This window comes from Folsomia candida, unplaced genomic scaffold (assembly GCF_002217175.1).
Source record: "Folsomia candida strain VU population unplaced genomic scaffold, ASM221717v1 Fcan01_Sc003, whole genome shotgun sequence".
NCBI classification, from domain to species: Eukaryota; Metazoa; Arthropoda; class Collembola; order Entomobryomorpha; family Isotomidae; genus Folsomia; species Folsomia candida.
In genome coordinates this window covers 1,269,355-1,289,159 of record NW_019091195.1, presented here as the reverse complement: position 1 = coordinate 1,289,159, position 19,805 = coordinate 1,269,355, and the positions used below count along the sequence as shown (strand labels likewise).

The 19,805-nt window shown below is 37.5% G+C and overlaps 5 protein-coding genes across 6 annotated transcripts; 1 reads left to right on the top strand and 4 right to left on the bottom strand.

Moving 5' to 3' along the window:
- Positions 1–1,349: 1,349 nt before the first annotated feature.
- Positions 1,350–2,752, bottom strand: LOC110847559 (high mobility group protein B3). The gene is made up of 4 exons (XM_022094521.2): positions 2,607–2,752; positions 2,291–2,456; positions 1,855–2,187; positions 1,350–1,759 (listed from the first exon to the last, which is right to left on the bottom strand). Exons 2-4 carry the CDS (start codon positions 2,438–2,440, stop codon positions 1,616–1,618), a joined length of 627 nt encoding a protein of 208 aa, XP_021950213.1. The 5' UTR covers positions 2,441–2,456; positions 2,607–2,752; the 3' UTR covers positions 1,350–1,615.
- A 133-nt stretch (positions 2,753–2,885) lies between these two features.
- On the top strand, positions 2,886–5,751 carry LOC110847295. The gene is made up of 6 exons (XM_035849928.1): positions 2,886–3,356; positions 3,479–3,729; positions 3,818–3,958; positions 4,022–4,201; positions 4,314–5,190; positions 5,267–5,751. The coding sequence occupies exons 1-6, from the start codon at positions 3,009–3,011 to the stop codon at positions 5,540–5,542; spliced, it is 2,073 nt and encodes a 690-aa protein (XP_035705821.1). The 5' UTR covers positions 2,886–3,008; the 3' UTR covers positions 5,543–5,751.
- LOC110847294 (glycine-rich protein DOT1) lies at positions 5,612–6,950 on the bottom strand. Of its 2 annotated transcripts, none has more exons than XM_022094215.2 (3): positions 6,817–6,950; positions 6,407–6,745; positions 5,612–6,342 (listed from the first exon to the last, which is right to left on the bottom strand). In XM_022094215.2, the coding sequence occupies exons 1-3, from the start codon at positions 6,890–6,892 to the stop codon at positions 5,771–5,773; spliced, it is 987 nt and encodes a 328-aa protein (XP_021949907.1). In that variant the 5' UTR covers positions 6,893–6,950; the 3' UTR covers positions 5,612–5,770. The 2 variants fall into 2 exon arrangements, with proteins under 2 accessions (XP_021949907.1, XP_021949908.1); XM_022094216.2 differs by having other exon boundaries at positions 5,612–6,324.
- A 477-nt stretch (positions 6,951–7,427) lies between these two features.
- On the bottom strand, positions 7,428–11,181 carry LOC110846245. Its single transcript, XM_022092931.2, has 5 exons — positions 10,968–11,181; positions 10,581–10,703; positions 9,914–10,474; positions 8,979–9,745; positions 7,428–8,893 (listed from the first exon to the last, which is right to left on the bottom strand). Exons 2-5 carry the CDS (start codon positions 10,678–10,680, stop codon positions 8,720–8,722), a joined length of 1,602 nt encoding a protein of 533 aa, XP_021948623.1. The 5' UTR covers positions 10,681–10,703; positions 10,968–11,181; the 3' UTR covers positions 7,428–8,719.
- A 4,220-nt stretch (positions 11,182–15,401) lies between these two features.
- LOC110846145 (endocuticle structural glycoprotein ABD-4) lies at positions 15,402–16,575 on the bottom strand. The gene is made up of 4 exons (XM_022092781.2): positions 16,470–16,575; positions 16,113–16,383; positions 15,958–16,031; positions 15,402–15,592 (listed from the first exon to the last, which is right to left on the bottom strand). Exons 1-4 carry the CDS (start codon positions 16,485–16,487, stop codon positions 15,494–15,496), a joined length of 462 nt encoding a protein of 153 aa, XP_021948473.1. The 5' UTR covers positions 16,488–16,575; the 3' UTR covers positions 15,402–15,493.
- Between the last annotated feature and the right edge of the window lie 3,230 nt (positions 16,576–19,805).

The following is a 19,805-nucleotide window of genomic DNA, read 5'->3' as shown; positions in this document are numbered from 1 at the left end:
AAATGCATTTATTTATTCTTCCATGCAGAGTTTAGCTAAAGGTCATCGTCATCACGGTCACCACCATCGTCATCACGGCGATGGTCGTTCTATGGGTGGTAATGGGGTAGAGTATGATGACACACATGATATCGACCCCAACAGCCTGTTATCCACTGAAGAGTAAGAATGCGCAAAAAAAGTGATCAAATATGTATTTATCTTGAGGATCGAGTGCATTGATGAGTGATGATGATTTTTGAACAGTGATTTGGGCTCGAGAGAAGACTATGGGGATGGGGGAGGAGGTTCTGACGGGCAGCAGCAGGGCGGTGGGGGAGGTTATCAAGATCAACAAGGTGGAGTAGGAGGAGGTTATCAAGATCAACAAGGGGGAGGAGGAGGAGGAGGGGGTTATCAAGATCAACAAGGCGGAGGAGGTTATCAAGATCAACAAGGCGGAGGAGGTTATCAAGACCAACAAGGCGGAGGAGGTTATCAAGATCAACAAGGCGGAGGAGGTTATCAAGATCAACAAGGTGGAGGAGGTTATCCAGATCAACAAGGGGGAGGAGGAGGAGGGGGAGGTTATCAAGATCAACAAGGGGAGGAGGAGGAGGGGGAGGTTATCAAGATCAACAAGGGGGAGGAGGAGGAGGGGGAGGTTATCAAGATCATCAAGGCGGAGGAGGTTATCCAGATCAACAAGGGGGAGGAGGAGGTTATCAAGATCAACAAGGGGGAGGAGGAGGAGGCGGTTATCAAGATCAACAGGGCGGAGGAGGAGGTTATCAAGATCAACAGGGCGGAGGAGGAGGTTATCAAGATCAACAAGGGGGAGGAGGAGGGGGTTATCAAGATCAACAAGGGGGAGGAGGGGGTTATCAAGATCAACAAGGGGGAGGAGGGGGTTATCAAGATCAACAAGGGGGAGGAGGGGGTTATCAAAATCAACAAGGGGGAGGAGGGGGCTATCAAGATCAACAAGGGGGAGGAGGGGGCTATCAAGATCAACAAGGGGGATAAGGGGGTTATCAAGATCAACAAGGGGGTGGAGGAGGTTATCAAGATCAGCAAGGCGGAGGAGGTGGTTATCAAGGTAATGGAGGCTATCCAGAGCAAAATGGGGGTGGAGGTTATCAAGATCCACAGCAGCAACAGGGCGATGGGGGGTATTGATAAGGAGAAATACAATATAATGGTTGATGATAATAAAATCAATGTTTTTATCACCATTTAATAGATGCGTCATGCTACCTAATGCATCCAATATACGATTAATGACCAATTCACTTGATGAGTCATGATATGCATCACACACGTACGTATATGCCAGATTGACCTCGATTAGCAATCAGCAACACAATAGCTTTTTCATTAGTATTATCAACTTGCATTTTTATTAAAGAACAAGGATATCGATAACGCCAAACAATTCATTATGTGCATTAAATTGCATTCCGAGTAAAATAAATCTTAGAAAAAACTTGTTAAAAAAGTACACATACGTCGGAACAGAGACATTCGTACCAAAAAATACAAACATATGACAAGAGTCAAAAATCGGGTATAGAACAGGTTTAAAGGGTACAAAATAATATAAATGTACAAGTACAAGTGTAAAAAAACACAATTTCTAATACTCATCGTCGTTTTCTGCAGCGCTTTCGTCAGCATCTGAGCCAGATTCACAGTATTCATACACAGTATTTGCATAGTTAGAAGTGCTTGTAGCCGCTTGACGAATCGCTTCCTCTCGATCCTTCTGCCATTGGACCTCCTGCATATATACAAATCGGTTATTGATATAAGCATACTAAATATTATATGTAGAATTTAGTTTTTACTAATTTGAATATAATGCACGACACATACTTGTCTGTAACGTTCAGCATCCTCCTTGGCCATGGATTCAAATTGTCGCTTATTCCTGCCATCCAGATTATCCCACATCCTTTTCACTTCCTTGGTCACATCGGCAGTTGACAAGCTCGGGTTGTCTGCTTTCATCCGGGGTCGAATATCTTTAGAGAAGAACGAATATGCTGACGCAGCTGGCTTCACCTTTTTGTCTACTTTAGCTTTTCGTTTTTTAGCTGCTGGATCTACTCCTCCCTTTCGGTAGAACTGGTCCATCTCCATATCGTAACGAATCTTGTCCTCGTCCGACATCGCTACAAATACTTTTCTCTCTTCAGCATCAAGTGACTGCAATTTTAAAAAAATCCAACATGATTGTAATGGTTTTCAAAAATTAAATTAGTTCAATTTGAGCCTACTTAAAATAATGAAATAAAATAAATTTAATCACCTTCCACCGCTCGGCACACTCTTTTGAGAAGTCGGCGAATACCACTTTCGCATTTGGATTCTGCATCGTAACTTCCTGGCGACACGACTTGACGAAATACGAGTACGCCGTGCATCGACCCTTGGGCATATTTGAATTTCTTTTGGGCATCTTGTGATGAATCGCTCTTGAATATATATAACAAATTAATTATTTATTTGCTTAATTAGCTGGAAAGTCAGAAAAACTGACAAAACAACAATAACAAAATAACCACGAAGGAATCGATACTTTCGATACTATTTTGTTTAAAGATTTCGTCAAGACCGATATTTACCTGACTTAAGAAAAAAGATGAAAATCCTGCTTAGATTGAAAAACTTAGAAAACTTGTCAAAAAACGGATTGTTTTTCTGAAGGAAAACAACACAACGTCTCGCTAGGAAAGGAGAATGGCGAATGAGCGGAAATCTCTCTGCCTGCCTCGGTTCGTTCGTTATTTGAGACGCATTTCACTCAGGACGAATCTTGTTTCCCAGCACACAAACAAATCAGCGAATGAGCTTCCCAAATGCCAAGCCGCCCAAAATAGACAAAACATTTTCGTTCGCTTCCTTCTTTTCTTGCCCTTTGTCGTCCTTTGTCTTCTAAAAACAAGTCTTCCGCCAACTCGTCTTGAATCAAGACTCCTGATTGACGAAGATTGATTAATAATTAACTAAAAAGATTGGAATATAAAATGGCTGCTCGTCGTCGCCACTTTTCAACTCCATCGACGGCCTCCTCGTCGGACGATGATGACAGTGATTACGCATACCCAAAGGAAATTAAGCGTCCGAAATCCTTGGGCAACCTGCTCTACCAATATGCGCAAAATACCGACTCTACCACCGACCTTACCATTCTCGTTGGTCCAAATAGTGTTCCTGTTCCTGGGCACAAATCTGTCTTCATTGTCATGTCGGAAGTTTTTGCGACCCAGCTGGACAAACAGTGTTGGAATGAGGGAATTAGTAGACAGGATGAAAAGATGGTCATCCGATTTCCAGAAGATGTTGGGGAGGATAGTTCCCGAGCATTTATCAAGGTAAACGAAGGATAACTAACCATTATATTTTAATTAGGCGGATGATTCATTGTTTGTTTGTTTGTTTGATTGAGTTGGGGGCTAAAAATAATTTTTAGTTTATTTCATGCTTGTGTTTGTAGTATCTATACACTGAAGAATTCGAGCCCTCTTTTGTCAACACACGTCATTTGTCACCTTCCGAACAAGAACATCTCATTTTGGAGGTCATGGCCTTAGCAGATTTATACCTTGTGAAAGGACTCCTAGAGCTGTGTGATCAGAAACTGTCTATCCGACTTGGACAAGATAACTGTGTCCTCATATATGAGCACGCTAAACGTTACAGCGCAGTTACAAGTATTGCACATCGAGCTTACAAGTTTTTCAAGAGGTTAATAACTCAACTCAAGCTTTAATTTACTATAGTAGAAGTAGAAATATGAGTATTGCATAATGTACATGTTATTATATTTTTTTAGGAACATTTTCATTCTAGTCAATGACATCCTGGGTCCCAGGAGGAAGAAATTTGACTGGACGGCAGATACTTGGAGGGCGTTATTACAAGAAGACTATCTCATATTTGTGACCGAGATTAGTTTGTTTAGAGCATTGTTGGTGTAAGTTATTTACTACTACATTATAAAGTCGAAAATGCTCATATGTATATTTTCTGCGTGCAGGTGGAAGGATCAGGATCCAGAATCGCGATTCGAAGATTTTAAGGAGTTGGCCAAATTCATTCGTTATCCGTTAATGACGCAGAGCGAGTTTTCGCAATACGTGACTCCTTCGAAGGCTCTTGATCCAGAAGATGTAATTGACATTTTTGTGATGTTTAGTTCCAGGGAATCTGCCAATTGGTAATACTACTATTTGTTGTTGTAAAATCACACATTCATACATATTCATGCATACATAAGAAGGACTATTAAGTAGGTACTATAACGTATATCTTATATACATATATTATAGTTCTAAAGATGTGATGACGCGACTAGAACGATTCAATAGTACTCCCAGACGAAGGAAAATTGCTAGTTCATCCAGAAAATTGATGAAATATCTATCATCTGCATCCCCGGAGGATATCATTATTTTGAAGGAGATGACATATGAAGGGATTTTTAATATGGAATCGAACGATGTTACAATCCTAGGAGCTGGAATTGGAAAAACCACACTACGCAGTCCCAAAACATCCCATCCAAAACCAATTCTTTGCATTTTTGGCACTAACTGCAATGTAGAGAATTTGTCAATCCTCACATCAAAAATAAAAAATGGGAGAACAACCATCGTGATGCAGGGATCGTCAAATTCCTTAAAAAATGTGGAAATTGGTGTTCATCCAATTGAAATAGAACATTCTGCGATTTCTGGTGACGATACTTTTGAGAGTATTGATTCCGTATCCGTGATATCAATCGATTCTGACGATGAATATTTCATTCCAATGGCACCAAGATCAGATGAAGTTGGCGACAGCAGCGGTACCAGCAGCTATGACGCTGAAAATCATTGCTATTACGGATGTTTAATTGAAGGAAACAGGAATATCATTTCCAATATTTCCGTTAGTGGACACTCGAAGGGCATCTACCTTAACGGCTGCGACAATCAATTTACCAATGCCGAAATTACGGATTGTGAAGTAGGAATTTGCGTACTTCAGTACAGGAACCGTTTGGAGTCCGTTACCATCAACAACGTCAAAACTGGAATTAATCTACAAGGGCATGAAAGCCAACTGAGAGGTATCAAATTCGTCTACCCATTGATTCCAGATAATGAGGTGGAGGGTGCGATTTGTGCCGTGAACATGATGGGTTGTGGTCATAAGATTGAGGATGTTAGTTCTTAATACTAATTTTCTTTTCAAATTTATCTTGGACGAATTAATTTCTTTATTTTTTTAATTTAAAAAGGTTAAATGCCAAGGATTGGAGGATCGCAACACACGCTGGAGTGTCGACATGACCTTATGTACTTCTAGTTGCAGCATCACAAGCTGTGGACCTGGCCAGGTCACAGTTCGGGGTTTACGAAACAGATTGGTGGATGTGAAGTCGGCCAATTGTCTCAATGTCTTTGGAGCTGAACACACTTTTGATCTCTGTGAAGCAAATACGTTAGTTTTAGGACCAGGTTTACGCAAGAATTGTTTTCGCTTTTCTGAGTGTCGTTTTCAAAGTGAATTTTGAGAAGACATTCTATTTAAAAATTTTAGTTTTGAAAATAGATGTATTAAGTTTTATTGTTGAACCACAAAATAATTTTCATTGCTTTATTATCAGATTTCATTTGTAAAGGGTGGTCAGAGTTTGCCTTTAAAAAATTACAAGTATTCCATGCCTTATTATCGAACTTACAACCTGATTAAATAAAAATAAATTACGAAAAACAAAGAAAAGTTATGTTTACTCGGAGTATTAGTTGTCCTTAAAAATCACACCACTGGTGGATGGCTTATTATTACTGCTTTCAACTTTTGCACCATTATAATTCTTGTTCAAGTAATCCTCATTATTATTATTTTCAGCAGGAGAGCCAGCCTTATTATGTTTCTCATCTGCATCACCATCACCCTTTCTGAACCCCCCATATCCATATGGAGGTAAATATCCAGGTCCACCCACTCCCGGATAGTAACCTCCAGCAGGTCCACCCCCATACAAGCCACCCACTCCAACCGGAGCTAAATAACTGGGGCCTCCATATCCACCAGCACCAGGATAGCCATACACTCCCCCTCCTGGATAGTATCCTTGTCCTGGATAGTAACCCACCCCACTTCCTGGGTAGTAACCGCCACCCCCTGGATAATATCCTAAACCTGAGCCTCCCCATCCTCCTGCAGAAGCTCCACTTCCACTGTGACTCACAGGTCCGCCTAAAATCGGGAAGGATGGATGTCCACCGGAAGAGGAAGATGCCGCAGCAGCAGATGACGAGGACGACTGGTGATGACCAAGGCCTCCAATTCCTTCGAAACCAGAATCATCTGCATATAGTCGCATCTTATATATGCTTCAATGTTGTCATAATTAGTGACAAATTTTACATACCTCCATAACCACCAGGATAGTAACCTCCATAAACTGGGGGTGGGACTGGAGGAGGATAATATCCCCCAGCCACGGCAGGATAGTGGCCAAAATATCCTTTCGTTTTTTCTCCGTCGGCTTGAGCAGCACTGACAGAGCCGGAAAGACCGTTCGTCCCCACAGAAAAGGATGCACTCACAGCCTCACTCTTTTTCCCGTGTGGGGACGAATCATCTTCAAATTTTACTGCCCGTGGTCCCCGAAATCTCGAAACGTGGACTGGAGAATGCGACGCGTAAAAATCTTGGGCATCCAGAGAAGGTAGTTGCAACTCTCGCATAGAAGCAATCAGTTCTGTCTCTGCAAATTTATAATATATTTGAATTACTTTGACAAAAAAGTGCAATCAGTATTATTATGTACATATTTACCAGTCTTATCACCCAATCCGGATGCAAATAGACCCCACAAAGTGGTCAAAATGACCAAATTATCAAGCTTCCCCATTTTCGTTAAACACAAGTTTTGTGAACTGGACGACTAAAACCTTGTTCATAGCCAGCACCAGTATTTATACGAGATGACCTCTCTCTCTGTCTGACCTGAAGGTCATCACGTACATTATTCACTCGTATTAAACAATAACTCGGGTGTAAATTAAGATTTAGGTCAAATGCATGCTAAAAATGCTTATATTTCCTGTTCCAGGAATGAGACATAGGTATCCATAATGCATGCTGTACATATCTATAGCTCGTCACACGTACATACTTCCGGACTTCCTTCCTGTAAATAAAGTCGTAGTTAAAATAATACGTCATAATAATATTATAGATGTGCGACGAGAAAGAGTTCGCATCATGCTCAAAACAATGAAATGCATATATAGTGTCTGCACAGCTCAAGTAATTGTGAGAATGACCTCACATCCCAGTAATTATCTTGTCACGTTATTGTTATTCGCTTAATAAATATGAATCAATGAGTGAAACACACAACTTGATGATAAATGGCTCAATTGCTGAATCGCTGAAGGAAGAAGTTTTTTTTATATATTTCTTTCTTTATTTTGTACTCTGCATAGATTACACCCAGTTTTAAATAGCTTATAGTGACAATATGGCATAAAAATACCGTATATACACTATTAAAGCAATATCATACAGACGATTAATAACATGTCATCGCTACCCTATTTCATAACAGCTAACACGAACATAGGTGACACTGACCTTAGTTTAAATCGTCATTAACTCATGGAGTGTATTTCATGGTAACAAAACTTTCAATTTTATTTAAATTTTACCTTGTATATTTGAATACACGCTGAGCAGACTACCACGATTAACTGACATCGTTTCTATGGGGTGGTGCCCCATACGGTTGCGACAAATGGATTATTTTTTAGAAAATTTTCATTTTTTAAATCGTTGGGGCAAAAGTCCTTTGGTTTGCCCCAACGACTTTAACCTTGAATAACTTTTGAATAGGCAGACAAAGAGACTTAATTCCTGAGGATGAAGTCATCCTAATTTTTAGCTTGATTTTTTAAGCTAAAAATCTCGAGTGTACTATTTCGAAAATTAAAATGTTTATTTTGAAGAATATCTCCAAAATATAAGTTTTTCAGGAATTTCGAAGCCAATTCTTATCTCACAAAATTTTATAATATACCAAACTGATCGTATTATCTAGACCGATCGATTGACACCTCACTGGAGGGTGTGAGATCACTTGGTCCGGATTTGACCTAGGGGGTCATCTCAATCCTCCAACTTAGCAACGGTCCACTCACACCATTTTGTCAGTACATAATAACTAAAATTTAATTTCTTCAAAAATGAAAATTTGTGTTGGAAACAATTCATTTGTCGCAACATGTATAGAATGATAAAGTGTCAAATAATATTGGCAGACTACTTATGCACGTGTACCAGTTGAAAAGCGTAAATTTAATACATTTATACATACAAATAGATAAGTGATGTATATATGCTAAACATTTCTTATTATTTTATGTTATCAGTTTAAATAACGCTTGATAATATTTAAATCTTACATAAGTTTTATACTGAAGAATTGCTTACGTGTAATTAAAAAAATATTACATAAAATTATGTAAAAGTTGTAAATATGTAAGTTATGCATATATGATGATTCCTCTTCAGTTTTCACTTGAGATATTTGTTTTTATTAACATAAACATTTATAAAATATGAAATACATTTATTGTTAGTTAGCTTGGCTTGGGGGGAGTAGAGGAAAACCCCGATGTTGGTACGTTTGATGATTTCCTTTCACCCTTTCATTACAAAAACATGGCCTAAGATTTACTTAGCTTGGATTTAGGCTAGTGAGTTTCCGAATGCATTTGCTGATAAGTATGGCCTCCCCGTTCGGTCCTTTTTGTGCAGAATTCTTAGAAATCACTTTTCGCAATTTCGACGTGTACATATCAATATTTTGTGAGTTAGTTTTATAGTGTTCATAGTGGGCTCTATGAAACGTCTATCAAAAAAAGACAAAAGCCAATATTTTAATAAAATGTTCAACATTGAAGTTTATATACTGAAATACATATTAGTTTTTTTACCTCCAAGTGGTCAATAAAATTACGGCTTGACTTTCCATATCCAATAACAATGACGGGCTTCTCTTGAGTTGTAGCACAAATCCCACACTTTGCCTTTACTTGCATGATATTTTTATTCGATTTATCAGTGGCCAACGAGACGAGGCGAAAGTATACACCGTTAATCACTTTGGGTAACATTTCAATCGAATTATAAATGGGAACTTTCGTTGGCAAAATAATCCCACTAATATTTCTGGTTCTCGAAATCTGACCGCTATTAACGTGGGGTGGTAGTGGAATAAGTATAGGAAACTTATTCCCTGACGTCGTAGGGGTTGTGCCAGTGGACGCAGGACGATTATAAGGAGAAAATTTACTGGGTCGCCCACGACGTACCAGCTTCATTTTATCCATCGCATTAGTTGCTTGGTGTTTTGCACTTGTTGTTGATTTCTTTTGCCAATCTGGATCACTGTCACTGCTCGACGAAGACGATGAACCTTCATCTTCCCCACTTTCCAGCTTAAAATCTGAGTCTTCGTCATTATTGTCATTTCCCGTCTTACGTATTCGTTGACTTCTTGTTTTGGGCGTCGATGGGTAAGAAGCGGCTGCTCTTTTAGGACGACGACCATTATCATTAGAATTATCGTCCTCTATTTTTATTTGACTAATGTCACCAGTGGGTGTAGTGGAAAAGGATACTGATGCTAGTTCACCAGAAGCTGCTACCGGTGTACATGTTACACTAGGGCTGGACAATTGAAATGGCTCAGCTTCCTCTGCTAAAAATTACAGTAATAATAACAAATTAGAAACATGCATATACATATATGCATAGCCTTGTAGACCCCGAGCCAGGACATGATAAGAATATATTATATATTATCAATTTCTTAAATTATTTATCGTCTGCCTGATAACTAAGTATGTTTTATTGAAATTTATAATACCTTCATCAAAATACCTAGAAAATTGTCCTTGGTCAACTCCATCGTCAAAAAAGTACAGACGATCAGGATCATATTCTCCTACACCAAAGTCTTCTTCCTGTTTTACCTCGTTGGATGTTTCGACTGATTCTTCAGAACGTAAACGGTTCGCAAGTGTATCATTATCATTTTCTTGACTTGGTAATTCATCTACTGATATTTGTATATCTTGTGTTGTGTTGTTGATGGAATCATCGACACTGGCAATTGCAATAGGATCATTTTCTTGTTTGTCACCAGATTCAGATTCCAGGAATGGGTTAAATAATGGGTCTAAACTATGATGAATTCCTTCATTATTCAGACTAATATCATCAGACAATGGGATTACAGTGGTCTCTCCATTTATGGTAAAACCTCCTTCTGGAACCGGTTCACTACTAAACGGAATTTGGCGTCGATTTTTGCGGGGAGGTTTATTAAGATTTTGATGTTGTGAGGAGTTCGGTTTTGTCAATAATGGTGCCTCCCTTGCACTTATTGGACACTGAGATCTACTGAGATATTCTTCGAAATTGTTTCCTGAAAGATCAGCACAAAAATAAGCGATGGTATACTACTTTTCTATAATATACGGTCATTGCACATTGCATTTCAAACCATAATTTACAATAAAACTTATTATTACCAAATAGTTTCAACAAAAATCCGTGGACATGGGCCAGTTTTTGTTCTAAATTGTCCAGACGATTTTTCATAACCCATTTTCCTTCAGTATTTTGCGACATCTTGGCTAGTTTTAGAATTTGATCTGCATTTAAAAGAATTACGAGTTTTAATTTGACATGCACTAACAATGCGTAATTGTAAGTTTCACCGTGTAGCCAAACTAACACAAATAAAATGACAGAGAAGCCAACATGCGACTTGCAATTTCACTTACTGTCTACTTTTCCACTTACAAATATAATTCCGTTAGTGCTTCTACATTATTTCATACTCCAATATTTCATGTTTCATACGTCTATTATTGTATTGTCTGTCAGATAATTTATTATTAAAACTTCGAACTTACCGTCGCATAAATTAAACCGTCATTTTGTTCAGTCGAAACTTCAATTCAGGCCTTTTAGTCTGAACAAAGACGAAGTCAGTAGGTCAGCTTCGCAGGGATTTTTAGTTTTATCCAGTGCACAGCTTTTTTATTTCAAATTTTTAATTTTCAACAAATAAACATATTCAATCCAGCTGCAAAATAAGCTCCAGCAAAAACGCGGAAACGTGGAGTGCATTATGAGATGCAAAGATATGCATAATCCTCTGTTGCTGCTGTCTCGTACTGCCTCACCAACGAATCAGTACAAAAACTGCATCAAAATTTCTAAAATAATGTCAAAAAAGATTACTCCAATTAAGCTACTCCAATTAATTAAATAGTTGGTGAATACATGCATAAAAGAACAATCTTCATATATTTTAGCTATTTTATTATCATTTTTTCAAAAACATTAACAAGAAACATGTAATACAACTTATCTTTAAGCCTTAGGTTTAACTGTTCCCTTAACATTAAGAATATCGGATATGGACGATGGATGATGGCTTTTCAGCACATTGTCCTCAACTCGAACACCTTTCCATGGGGTTTGATCCCACTTTTGCTTCTGCACGTAAACTTCCTCGGGATTAGAATTCGAATCAGCTTCTTCTTCATCATCCCTTTGGTGGTCAGCTTCGTCCTCATGGTGCCCACCTTCATCCTCGTCGTCGTCGTCAGTATTCTCGTCATTATGACTTTGCACCAGGCGATTGTAGTCTTCCAACATTTTTCCCTGGTCTCCATGCTCAGCAATGGATGTCAGCTTATTATTATCCTTAACTGGGCGTCTTAGCTTCTTGACCTTACCGACAAAAGTAACAGTGCGACCACCATTCACGGACGGATTTGCTGGTCGTGGTCGTGGCCGTGGCCTTTGCAACAGACGTCGACGAGGGTCTCCTTGATTCACATAGCTCACTTGTTGTTGTCTCCTTCCATGCGGATATTTTTTGACAATTTGTCGATGTTCCATTGGAATATGTTTCGCATCCGGTTCAACGGTGTACTCATTTTGCTGAATTCCGTCATTTTTCCAGGTTGAATCTGAAATCTCGTGTTCGGAATGTGTCTCATCCTCCTGCTCGTAAGTACCAGCGTTCGCATCGTCAGTATAATCTTGTTGATGGTCATAATGATTAGGAGCTGAAATTCCGTACTGTTGGTGCTGATCGTGATCTTTTCCATCTCCAGCAGAAACAGATCCGTAATTAACATTGGGATGATGTGAGGTTGACGGGTTGTCGTAATAATAATTCGGACGTGGACCATATCCATTAATCACGACACGTCGCCCCTTCTTTTGCTCGTGAAAGTTATGCTTAGGTTTTTGAAGGACAAGAACGGGTTTGTACCAAACGACCTTTTGATAACCTAGGCCAAGCCCGAACAAGGTTTTGACGTGGGGAGCAGCACCGTATTCCTTGTCTGATGCACTTGTCTCTAGCTCAGGTAAGTGGAAACAATTCGTTGTTGCGGCGATGGCTGTCAAAAGTAATAATGATAATTTAAGAGTAGAAGCCATTTTTTTAAGACTAATATAGCTTTGACTCCCACTGCAACGGATGCCGGAAAGGAAATAGTTGCAGAGTTTGTCTAAATCTTGTAACTTTTCCTGAGGCAATCGATTTCGATTAAATCGTTACTTGGGCAGATTTGATGGAAAAGGTGTAACAGTTTAGCATCACTTATTTAATTAGAGTTTTGCATGCCAAAAACTTAGATGAAGAGTAGAAGAGTTAACTTGTTGATTCACATATGAAATAAATGTTAAAATGAAACTCAATACAGGCTTTGATTTAATTGAACAAACCAATTGCCATTTCAGTCTTTGTATGCATTTTTCAGTACAACAATGATACTACTGCTTTGGTGGCATGATCCCATTTACTTTTAGCTCAACTATGTATGTATGCATGCACTTCTCATGGCATTCTTGTATGTCTCAATTTGATCTTCTTCCGTATTTGTGTATTGCATGCTTTTGTCGTTTTTGTTCCACTCAATGATAAGATGAGAATTGCTAAGCTTTTAGATTTAGACTAATCGTAAAACCTGAACAAAGCTGTGTCGGAAGCGTTGTGCAATAAGTACATATACAGTAGTAGTGGCACGTTGTTCTTTCTTGGTTCCTGTTCCTCTCCGATGGAACAATTATGCTGTGGTACACTTCTTATTATAGAATCAAGTAATTTTGATGACTAATGTAATGACTTATAATTTGGAAAACAGTGTTGCAGGAAACCGTTTGAAGACGATTAGTGCATGCACAAGTGACACTGCCAACGATTAACGAGTCGATTGCTAAAATATGTATTTGGGGGTGTCATATGTAATCTTACTCCTGCGTACACGTTTCAACTTAGATTAAATTAAACATTTATGTTCGCTAATAATCTGATCCTTGATTTGGAGTCGATGTTTAATAATTTTCAGTTACTCAAAAAAGCATTTGTAATGAATGTAAGTACATACAAAAAATCACACTATGATCGTGGGGGAAAAGTGACCGAAATAAGTGCTCAATTTGACTCCCTGTCCATTTATTAGCGAAGTATCTATTGTTATCGACATGCATTCTTGTTACTTGTACATTACTAGTTTTTTTTCGCTTTGTGGACGCGTTATAATTATATGTACACATATATTAAAGCATGACCACTTCAAGTAGGTGTAAATACGGTGCCCAATGAACCAGTTTCTCATATTTGGCTTTATTTATCGACTGACTTGGCGATTAAATATCGTAAGAAAGTGTATCATATAACAATAACCTCACATGCATTTCATAAATTCAATTGTTGTTGCTTGCAACTGCAACCATTGCATATTGTTGCAGATTAAATTAACTTTTTCAAAACTTGAGAAACAAGTAGAGCCTTGTGCATCTATTTTTTCAGGAAGGGCCCGTAGCTCAGATGGTAGAGCGCTCGCTTAGCATGTGAGAGGTACAGAGATCGATACTCTGCCGGTCCATAGTCATTTTTTGGAGTTTTTTAAATTCATTTTTTATGCATTTTTGAACTACATTTTTACAAGTCCGAATCCTTTGTCCGTCAAGATACGACATTGACTCTGTTCATGGTACTGACTGACTTAAAATTTTGCACACATCTGAAAAGTGTAAAAAGTATGGCCAAGTTCGGAGATGGGTTCGGTCAAAAAGATTTTGTAGTCATCTCATACTAATACTAATAAACTAATAACGTGGGCCAAGGTTTTGGTGCAGAATATTCGAAATCGCCGTAGAAGGCACTGTCGAATTTCGAAGATCAACCCTGTTGGGTGACCCACGCCGAGCTGAAATTTGATATGGGGATCGCTAGCCATGAATTAAATGTTTAACTGAATAAAAATATTTGTTATCTGTCATTATAATTTAGCGAACCAATATCTAACCACACTAATTCGGGCTATATTCGGTTGCACAGGAGGTTTTTTCGAGGCATTTTGATGCATTGTGATGTCTGCACATGGAGGATAATTCATAGGAGTACATAAATCATAGAGGAGTAATTCATAGGAATATAATTCATATGAGTGTGAAACGACATAATAATGCAAACATACGCATTTTACTCATAAATCTGTAATTTTGTGTATAAATGGCCGAAATATTTAAAGACATATATTTAAAATAATAGAGGAACAATAATATTCATAAATTACTCATGATTTTGAAAACTTTTTGGAAATAAATGTGTAATTTTGTGGATATTATTTTATTGTTTCACACTCTTCTGAAGATGAGTTTGACAAAATTTCTCATTGTATTATTAAAACGCCGTAATAAACTTAATAATTCCCAATGTGGTTCAAAAATGCATAAAAAATGAATTTAAAAAACTCCAAAAAATGACTATGGACCGGCAGAGTATCGATCTCTGTACCTCTCACATGCTAAGCGAGCGCTCTACCATCTGAGCTACGGGCCCTTCCTGAAAAAACAGATGCACAAGGCTCTACTTGTTTCTCAAGTTTTAATCGAATCGACCGATCAATAGCAATTCCATGCAATTCCACATGCAACAAAGTCGATGATGAAAAACAAAAGTCCTTTAATTTAATGCAACAGCTACAACAATATAAGCGATGGCACACTTTGCAACATTTAAGTTTTTATGCATTCGATCTGCGCATGACGGTCCATAAATATAGCATAATCATAAACTAGTTCATTATATCTGTACATTATCATAAGAGTAAATTACTCATAAGAGTAATAATAACCAGCAATGCTGATTTGTTGGTAGCAGAAGATAGTTTCGAATAGAAAAGCAAGGCATACTGTAGATTCATGATTTTCAGTTAATTAACTTGGTTAGCTAAGATTTCTTTAGGGCTAGTTAAAACCATTGATGACATGTTTTGCCTAATAATGCATGCAACTTCGTTCCACAATCTAGTCAAATCTAGTGCGCTTATCGAAATAATTTATTTGCACGGTACTCATAAAAACAGTTTTATTAATACAAGAAATATTGATTTGGTCAGAGAGTAATGTTTTAATATGGTCTTTGGTTATTGTTTGGCCTGTTGTAGTGCCCTTGTTGCTGCTGTTTAGCTACGTTGGCGTAAATGATGTCCAGAGATTTTTGGATTGCCTGATAATATACGAAAATAAATAAAAATCATTGCATAAAATCATGGTGTTGATTAAATTATAAAAATCTGCAGTGCAAATTTGATGTAGCCCGAGCCAGTCTTTCGTCGCTTTCGTACTCTGGCACTTGCATTCTTTGGTCTGATTTGCACTTTCACCGTCATGCTAAATTTCAGGTTTCGACCTCACTGCTCAACTATTAATACTAGACCAATCATGTCTATTCAACTTGTCCAACTGCTGGTCAACATACGCATTTTGAAATAAAATGCCTGAAATCAGCTCAACAGATCGTCCGCCATTGTGTCACAGGCAGGCGGACAGACGTAAACCCTGGCTCGGGCCAAAAATTATTTTTTAAATTACTGGAGGAATTGGTGGGGGAGTAGGAAGATGATCTCCACTGGGGTTGAACCCATTTTCATCAGCTGTATACACGACTGTTAAAAATATAGCGAACAATTAAATCAAATGGTCATCATGGTCTAAATATTTATATCTGCATATTTTCATGCAGTTACCTCGGATAAGTTCACCCTCTGGAGAATAATATTGGTAGGAGCCTTGCACAGTCTGAATCTCATTGTTTGTTCCGCGTCCCTTCAAGTACCCATTCTCCTCTGCCTTGATTCCATTGCTAGTTTCGTAATTGTAGGAATACGTGCCATCCCCATGATTGATATTGTCGTACCGCAAAATGTGTGCGTAACGCTCATCTTGCCGGCTATTGTAACCACTTTGGGGCTTGCAAGACACGAATCCCGCAAGACAGACAGAGGCAACGGTCAAAAACTGGATAATTAGTTCAAAATAAAATTGACACGGATATTTCGGACACTGTATGCTTGTTATTTTATTATTTGAATATTCTGCATTACCAAAAGTCGTTGCATCATGCGTGATATATTTTTCAGCTTTGGGATCGTCGATGAATGAAGTTATCACTTTGAAATTTGACGATAGACTGACAAATGATTCTTGAGTCGGATCTTTTATATCATCATCATATGCATCAAAATTGTGAAGATTACTAGGAATTAAGGCATTCATAAATTTTCCAAATGCATGAAAAGAAGACGACTCGAAGGATAAAGGGTGATAATGAGATTTTCATTCATGGAGGGTATGAAATATGTAATAACAATGGTTTGGGGGCTTTATTGGTAGAGTAAATGTGGTCAAAGTATGTATGTATGTTGGGATGCAATGATGGAGTTTGTGAAGAATTTGGCATTCTTGTGGTCAGTAGATCATCTTATTTTTGCAAGGGAATCACTACATGCATATGTAATGTGGGAATAGCTAGATTATGATGTTGGAAGATGCCCTACATTGATTTCATTAGTGCCGATTGCCGATATGTATTGTTCTGTATCTGTTAGTTAAATAATGCAGAATTGATGTGTAGTTTAACTAACAATAAGCAGAGGACAGGATTACTTAAAGTTTTACTTGGTATGTAAACCTTGCGAATAATTATGTTACATAATGTGTATTAATAATAATCACAAGCACGACTTGATTGATACATGTATGTACGTATCTATTATGGGGGTTCCCGATTGTTGTCTTCTAATTAGAATGTTTTCGCTTTCAATATGTAGGAAAACCTTAAATTAGGAATAGAATATTTACGTAATCGGGTGAAATACATTTCAAACATTTCTTTAAATGTTTAACTTCGACGACGCTGCCTTTGATTCATGGAGCTACATATTTACGATAATTAAAATTTAATATATTTGTTCTTATAAACAATAGTAAAAGATGTTTGGTATTAAGTACTTTGACAAATGCTTCCATTTTCTAATTTTAAGAATTTATTGTCAGAAAATGGTAGGTTTTGGGGATTTTGAGATTTAATTATTAATATTCTATTGTTGCATTGGAAAATTTTAATTTCCAGACATATGTAATTACATAGGACCTGTTATTCATTCGACGTCGTCTTCATAAAGCTATTTTTTGCCCAGTAAAACCACGTTGGTCCAAACATTTTGGGGTCCGGTTGAGGAAAGACCTGAAACTCCTACCACCATTAAATTATCTGAGTTTAACTAATTATAGTTTAAATCTCATCCACATCAAAATCTTTTAGTAGATGACTCAAGTATATATCTCTGCATGACCTGATTGTTGTCCATGACCATCTTCACGGAACTAAATACATATTTGTCTAATTGAGTCAATCAGATTTTTTTCTTTGTGGGTTTCCATCAACACAACTCAAAAGAATTTCATGGCCCTATCAGTCTACAGAATCTAACACAAATTAGCTAAGGATGTCCTACGTACATAGGTGAACTTTATGCAAAAAATCAAAATAATAACGCTTCTATGTACGTAGTTGCTCCTTGACACATGACATCATGCTTACTTTTCAAGTAGCCACATTTCATATACACAATTTTAGTATCCTCTTTCCCTACTTAATGGATTTTTAATAAAAGTTTGCTTAATAAGGCCTGATCACAGGCGTGTAAAATGAATCTGCGACCAGCCGTCAATCACATTTTGCGAAATGTTTAGCATCCTTCCCACGGGCGTCTGATACTTAACGTGTGGTAAGTCAGTTTTCACACTTACTTATGAAGTACAAGGTAAGGCAATAGGTCACGGGTTAAAAATACTAAAACGATATACGTACATAAATATGGACAGGGAACGAAACCCTATTATCCACGTGTCACTCTTACATTATGTTATGTTCTCCTCTTTTGTTTTATACCCCGTAACAATTGCCACAAGCTTTTTTTCTGTATACGTAATAAATCTTTCTTCAGTCCTGACGCCAAATTATAGGGTGTCCACTGCTCACAATGAATGCAGAAGGAGTGTCGATTAAATTTAACTGCGAATTCAAGTTTGGAAATTATGAAAAGACGAGAGCAATTTACTGAATTTACTATTACCAACTTGTAAGAGTTGTAAGATGCATGAATGTAAATGGTACCTTATTTACCCCAACTTGAATAATCAATGGCCCCATTTTATAAAAGTTTGCAATTAAGAAGTTGATCATACATCGATTTATTAATTCTTAATGACCTTCCATTCCTTGTATGCTCCAAATAATAAATTGATGTATTACGTTTTCAATCGTTATTGCTTATTGCGTCACAAACAAAATATTGGGAGAAAATTAATTTCGTGCATAAACATTTTTATTTATTAGTGCAGAAGAGGAGGAAGATGGGCGATCTACTTTCGCAAGCAGATAAATAATTTAGTCTTTTCTTGGAAACTGGTGTAATTATCAAGTAAAAACAATGGAAGATTTTTACCAAAATCTCAATCTATATAAATTCAATTTAAAATGATGATTTGAAAATAATTGGCATGTAAAAAATCGTGATGAAGCTGTGCAGATACTTACACAGATAAATATTTAAGAAATAGTCTTTTCGGTATGTCATGTCGTATTTACAAATTTAACTTTATGCATAGCTAGCTTGCTTTGATTTTACTAAAACTGAATCCAAATGACAAAATTTGATGAGGGTGTTTTTGGTTTATTTTTTTAGTGGGGCTATTATGCGATTTTTGATTGTGGCTGGTTTTTGATAGGTATAAGGTTGATCAGGGATGATTACGGGTAATTTATTGCTCATCAGGCTCAAATCGCGAAAATGTGTATACTTATATTCTCAGTCACGTAGTAAATAATCTTCTTTGTTTTACTTTGTACATTATCACATGGGTCATTATCAGGTAAATATCGCATATTCGTGACCAAACTGCAGACTTGTGCCGTCTGACCCTGAAATTGTATTTGCACAAAATTGCAATGTTCTAAAATAAAACAGATTTCGATGAGATCATAAATGATGAGTGTGGGCGATGTGATGGCTTAAATATGACGAGGAAAATGCGATAATTAATCTAGACATCAAGATTTCAAATGCAAAATTTTTCAGATTTTCGTAAGCAAAAATGTGTAACATGCCCTTGATGATATCACAACACCCATTTAATTGTCTGCACATCCATGCCGTACACACACCACTTCACGTGGTTGGTTCATGCGTGTCCAATAGCAAGTCCCATTCTGAAACAGATTAACAGAATTTTTATTGATTTACAACTTGAAAAAACAAATAAAATAATCTGGCCTTCCACGCAATTATAATGTCGTAATGATGCTCCTGCTCCTGATGAGCCGACGCTTTTATCATGCGCTCCTGTTTAAAAATTCAACCCTCTTGTCGGTCTCC